The sequence below is a fragment of the Zonotrichia albicollis genome, chromosome 37 (assembly GCF_047830755.1).
Source record: "Zonotrichia albicollis isolate bZonAlb1 chromosome 37, bZonAlb1.hap1, whole genome shotgun sequence".
Lineage (NCBI taxonomy): Eukaryota > Metazoa > Chordata > Aves > Passeriformes > Passerellidae > Zonotrichia > Zonotrichia albicollis.
Window position 1 is genome coordinate 2948403 of NC_133855.1, and position 6336 is coordinate 2954738.

At 54.1% G+C, this 6336-nt stretch overlaps 1 protein-coding gene across 1 annotated transcript; it reads left to right on the plus strand.

The window, feature by feature from the left end:
• Positions 1-4269: 4269 nt before the first annotated feature.
• LOC141726614 (olfactory receptor 14C36-like) lies at positions 4270-5202 on the plus strand. Its single transcript, XM_074531564.1, has one exon. It carries the CDS (start codon positions 4270-4272, stop codon positions 5200-5202), a length of 933 nt encoding a protein of 310 aa, XP_074387665.1.
• Positions 5203-6336: the final 1134 nt, after the last annotated feature.

Here is a 6336-nt window from a genome sequence, read left to right on the forward strand (position 1 = left end):
GTCACACTGGCTTCTTGTTTCCATGGGGCTCCACAGTGTCACAATGGTCCCTTGCTTCCATGAGGCCTTGCAGTGTCACAGGGGTCTCCTTGGGCCTGCAGTGTCACAATGGACCCTTGGTTCCCTAGGGACTCACAATGTCAGAAGGGTCTCCTTGGTTCCATGAGGCCCTGCAGAGCCCCTTGATTCAACAAGGCCTCCAAGTGTCACAATGGCCTCCAGGATTCCATGAGGCCCCACAGTGTCCCAATAGACCTCCGGTTCCATGGGGTCCTGCACTGTTCAATGAATTCTTAGTTCCATGGGGCCCTGAAGTGTCACAATGGCCTCCTTGGTTCCATATGGTGCCATAGACTATGACAACTGCCCCTTGGCCTGCCAAGACTCCATAATTTCACAATAGTTCCTTGTTTCCCTGAGGCCTGTAGTGTCACAATAGTCTCCATGATCCCATAAGGCCTGGCAGTGTCACAACAGACCATTGGTTTCATGGAGCCCCACAGTGTCACTGTGGTTCCCTTGGCTCCACATGCCTGGGAAGTGCCACAATGGCCATTTAGTTTTTCAAGGCCTCCAAGTGTAAAAATGGCCTTCATGGTTCCATGAGGCCACGCTGTGTCACAATGGCTCATGGTTCCATGAGGCCACACAGTTTAACAAGGGACCCTTGGTTCCATCAGGCCTTGCTGTGTCACAATGGACTTCTGATTCCATGAGCTCTCACACTGCCAGCAGCAGTCTCCTTGGTTCTGCAGTGTCACCATGGACCCTATGTTCCATGAGGTTCTGCAGTAGAACACGGTAACCTTGGTTCCATGAGGTTTTGCAGTTTCACAATGGACCCATGGTTCCACCAGGCCTTGCTGTGTCACAATGGCCCCTTGGTTCCAAGGGGTTTCTCAGGGTCACAATGATCTCCTTGGATCCGCAGTATCACAACAGACCATTGGTTCAATGTGGCCCCAATGTGCCAAAATAGATTTTCGTTCCATGGGGTTCTGCTGTGTCACAATGGACCCTTTGTTGCATGAGTTTGCACATTGTCACAGCTGACTCCTTGGTTCTGTGAGGTCCCACTCTCACAAAATCTCTGAAATATCAGAATAAGGCTCCTTACCACTGATTTGCTATTTCAGAGGGTGTCATTTATTCAGGCCTGAGGTCCAACATGGGATAACTCCCAACCTCACATGAAAGTGTAATTCTACCAGTGTATTGCTCACATACGGTTGCTAAATGTGAATTACAATTTACCCATTTCCATAAAACCCACCCCAAGTTCCCAGATTCACTCCTTGTTTTCTCTATCCCTGCACCCCTGAGCCAGACGTATTCTTCTTCTCTTCCATCCATCCTTGCTGGGGAAGCAGCCCCTGCATGCCTTGTTCCTGTGCTGAAAGTTCCCAGGCAGGGTAAACATGGAATGAACCCTTTTGGTATCAGCCCCAGGCTTTGTGTGGGCAGGCAGAGGCAGGCAGGAGGCAGAGCTGTCAGCAAAGGAAGGGGCCAGCCAGGTGGGGCAGCCGGGGTTGCCGACAGCCTGCAGGGACAGAGGCGCAGGGCAGGGACACCGTAGCACAGCCTGGGCTGCACAGGGCACAGGCATGTGCAGCAGCTGCAAGATAGCCCTGCCAGAGCCAACTTGGGCAGCACTTTGGCCATGGCTGCTGGGCCTGGGCCTGAGGCAGGAGCAGGAGACAAGTGACCCTTGCAGGCCTGGGACCTCATTGCCTCCTTGTCCCTGCTCAGCAGCCTGGCAGGGGCCGCCCCATGCTCCTGCCCTTGCCATTGCACATCCCCACATGCCAGTGCCCATCCCGGCAAGAGCCCTGAGCAAGGAGGGAGGGACAGCATCTGCCTGGCCAGGGGCTGGGGCTCAGGCCTTGGCCCTTGGCATTCCTCAAACACATCCAGCTTTGCTCAGCACCAGAGACACCTTTGCCTTTCTTGTCCCCAGCTGTCATAACTGCCTCCATTGTTCTGCTCTAACTGGAACCTGGGGACACTTTCTGATTCATGTCCCTCAGTGGGACCCATTAAAACTTCAAGAAACTTCAAAGTTTCATTTTAAATTTGAGTTCTTGAGAAGTTCTTTGAACACTCTCTCAGGGACTGAGTCTGATGTAAACAACACCAAAGCCCTGAGAGGCTCATTAAGGTCCTTGTGCTGTGTCTGTGCTCCTGAGTTGGGCTGGGCTCCTGGCCCAGAGGCAGCTCCTTGCAAACCTAGAAGAGCTTCAAAAAGACATTTCTCCTGAGGAGCAGCTCCTCTACCAGCCCAACAGGGCTGGGGCACTGCCTGCAGCCACCCTGGGCACAGCACAGAGGCACAGAGAGATTCAATCATTTACGGCTGGGAAAGTGCTGAGAAGTGCCTGGGGCGCAATCACTGCCAGCCCTTGGCACAGGAACCTCTGGCTGCAGGACAAGGCAGCTGCAGCTCCTGGAGCCACCTCCTAAACCTGGAGCATCCTAGTGCCAGACTCTGTGAGTAAAACTCTGAATATTTCTGGTGCAGGGGAGGTGAAATGCTCATGGAGCTTTGACATGCTGAGGAATGCTGGTCAGTCATAAAATATTTCCAATACAAGGATTTCCTTAAAAAATAGGACATTTCCAAAGACTTTGTATTCTGTTTCCTAATATTGGAGAATGGCAGGGAGTGGGGTGATCAATAGTAAAGATTGGTTATGAATTATTTATTATGAAATTTTGAAAGTTCCTGAGACATTGGAACTCTTATTTTAGTGTTCTGTAGATTCACAGGAGATCACTAATGTGCTTGCAGCCTCTCTGCCCATGGACAGTACCAGTATTCCCTTTGCTGGAGCCATCAGGCTCAGTCTGAGCTGTCCTTTGTCCCACCTGCAAACAGAACCTGCCCCAGCCAGGGCCCTGCAAACAGGCAGGGTCCTGTAGGGCCAAGGAGTGGGCACAGAGATTTGGGCTCTGTGAGTGCTGGCAGGGAGAGATCAGGCACTGGGAAACACCTGCAGGAGGAAAATCACCAGGAAGCAGAGAGAAGATCAGGCAATGAGAGAAAACAAACCCCAGCAATGCTGTGGCAGGGAGAGCTTAGACATGCTCACAGGATCCCCTCCAGTGCAGCCCCTCTCTCTGAACAAGCCCCCTCCCTCCTGTGCCCCAGCCCAGCCTCTGCCCTCAGGACTGGGGCTCCAAGGCGTGCAGCCCCTCCTGTGCAGGCAGAGCTGCAGCAGAGCCGTGGGGCAGCTCTGCAGCCCCGGGCCCAGTTCCCTCTGCAGAGCACAGGGCTGGGAGCAGCTGCCCGGCCCTGGGGGCTCTGGAGGGGGCACAGCTGGCTCAGGGTGATGCTGTCCCCAGTGCCCGGCTCTGGGCAATGCTGTCAGGGCAGCCAGGGAAGGAGCTGCATCTCCCTCAAACCAATGCCATCATAAGGACACCTGGAATCTCCCTGAGATTTCAGTCCAAGCTTTGAGCTTCCCTCCAGGATACAAACCTGTCCTGTAGCATCTCTGTGTTATCTAAAAACCCCACGGTGAGACACAAAAGGTCTAAAATGAGAAAATGCTGTTGGGTTGGGGAAATGAGCCTTGTCCTGGGTACAAATGTGGGGCTGAGACCTTGAGAAGGGGATGGACATTTGGTGGACTGTGGGGATCCATCTGCTCTCAGCAATGTCAGGATGGTTTTTAAATGAATCATGGGAGGGTGATCATCCTCTGTCAGGGAAAGGTGAAAGCCCAGACAATCCTGGAACAGGACAGGGTGACGGACCTCCTTCCCTTCCTCTCCACTCACCACCTTACCTCACAGAACTCACTGTTCTCTCAGAGGGCAGCAGAAATGCAGAGATTTTTCTGACATCCAAAAATAATCAGCAGAGGAGATGAAGAAAAGCTGTAAATAACACTAGTACATTTAAACAGACTATACCATTCCTGTTCTCTGGCAGTGGGAGGGCAGATGCTGACAGGGCTTTCTGTGTTAACAGAGATTCAAAGTGGAACACGAGGACAGGTCCCTGTCCCTCTCCTATGTCTGCACAGCAAGGCTGAACTATAAAAATCTCTGTGAGTACCTGCCCTGAACCTGAAGTCCCACTCAGGCAGCACCAGCCAGGGCTCCACACTTGGAGCTGAAGGAAAATCTGCTGGAAATTGAAAAGGGTGTCAGAGTGTTACAGGAGAAGGGTCTGTGGGAAACGGCTTTGATTTTGTTGGAAGAAGTTTCTCCCAACCGGTCACTGACTTTTCTCCATGAACAGCTTCCAATGGCCAGAGACAGCAAATGTCCAACAGCAGCTCCATCAGGCACTTCCTCCTGCTGGCATTTGCAGACACGCGACAGCTGCAGCTCCTGCACTTCTGCCTCTTGCTGGGCATCTCCCTGGCTGCCCTCCTGGGCAACGGCCTCATCATCAGCGCCGTAGCCTGCGGCCACCACCTGCACACGCCCATGTTCTTCTTCCTGCTCAACCTGGCCCTCAGCGATCTGGGCTCCATCTGCACCACTGTCCCCAAAGCCATGCACAATTCCCTCTGGGACACCAGCACCATCTCCTACAAAGGATGTGCTGCACAGCTCTTTTTCTTTCTGTTCTTCATCTCAGCAGAGTTTTCCCTCCTGACCGTCATGTGCTATGACCGCTACGTGTCCATCTGCAAACCCCTGCACTACGGGACCCTCCTGGGCAGCAGAGCTTGTGCCCACATGGCAGCAGCTGCCTGGGCCAGTGCCTTTCTCAATGCTCTGCTGCACACATCCAATACATTTTCCCTGCCCTTGTGTCATGGCAATGCCCTGGGCCAGTTCTTCTGTGAAATCCCACAGATCCTCAAGCTCTCCTGCTCCAAATCTTATCGCAGGGAACTTGGACTCATTGTGGTTGGTGCATCTTTAGGTTTTGGTTGTTTTGTGTTCATTGTTTTCTCCTATGTGCAGATCTTCAGGGCTGTGCTGAGGATCCCCTCTGAGCAGGGACGGCACAAAACCTTTTCCACCTGCCTCCCTCACCTGGCCGTGGTCTCCCTGTTCCTCAGCACTGGCACATTTGCCTACCTGAAGCCCCCCTCCATCTCCTCCCCATCCCTGGATCTAGCACTGTCAGTTCTGTACTCGGTGGTGCCTCCAGCCCTAAACCCCCTCATCTACAGCCTGAGGAACCAGGAGCTCAAGGCTGGAGTGGAGAGACTGATGACTGGATGGTTTCACAAGCATTAAGCTGCTGGCAAGTTTCTGCCAATCACTTGTTATAAAAGTAACCTTCAATACTTCTTGTTAGTTTCATTTTGGAGTACCTTTATCTTTGTTTTATATTTTAAATATTTTCTACAAAGTGATGTCATTGTTTGTGCCAACTTGGTGTTGCCAGTGCTGCTGCCATGGCCCTGCCCCGCTGCCCTCGTGGCCCTGGTGTTGCTGCAGGGCCTGAGTGCTCTCGGGGCCGGGCACAGCCCTGGGGGTGGCAGTGCCGGGGCTGCAGCAGGGACAGGCCATGGGCACTGCTGGGGCAGCACTGACGCCTCAGCCCAGGGCCTGGGGGCTCCAGGCTCCTTGCCCAGGCTCTCTCAAGAATGCGTCCAGGCCAATGCCCAGCACAGAAAAGCCCCATGAGCAGCCCCAGGCTGGCCGTGGGCAGGCTGGGGGCAAACAGCATGGCTGGGGCTCTGCAAGGACCCTGGGGCAGACGGGAAGGAGCAGCAGAGCAGGGGCTGATCCATCCCCAGTGCGCTGCACAGCCCAGGGCAGCGTCCCAGAGCGTCCTCATGGAGCTGCCAACAACATCCCCCCTCTGCAGCCCTGGCCTCTCCCCCAGCTCACACAGGTGCCCCATCCTTGCAGGCACAGACACGGCAGCACTGGCTCAGGAGCCCCTGTTTGCATTGCACAGAGCAGGGGGAGCACCCCCATGCTGTTGCTGTGGGGACATGAATGTGAGGGAGCACAAATGCCATCAGCCCCTGGGGCCAGCAAGGGCTGGAGGACACCAGGGAAACCACTCAGGTTTGTCGTGGCCTCTGCAGTCAGCCAGAAAGTCTGTTCCCATGAGTTGGGAGTTTCCTGTATTTCCCCTGCAGACGCTGTTGCAATTGCTCCAAGGGTGGTTGCAGAGAATCACAGAATCAGCAAGGCAGGAAAACACCTTGGAGATCATCAAGTCCAACCTCTGCCCTGAGACCGCCTTGTCTATCTGAGCCTCCTCTTCTCCTGGATAAACAACCCCAGCTCCCTCAGCAACTCCTCACAGGACCTGTTTTCCAGACCCCTCACCAGCCTTGTTGCCCTTCTCTGGACACGCTCCAGCCCCTCCATGGCCTTCCTAAATTGGGGGCTCAGAACTGGACACAGCTCTCG

Excerpts from the sequence above, each read along its gene's own strand:
- LOC141726614 (XM_074531564.1), top strand. The coding sequence starts at position 4,270 with ATGTCCAACAGCAGCTCCATCAGGCACTTCCTCCTGCTGGCATTTGCA.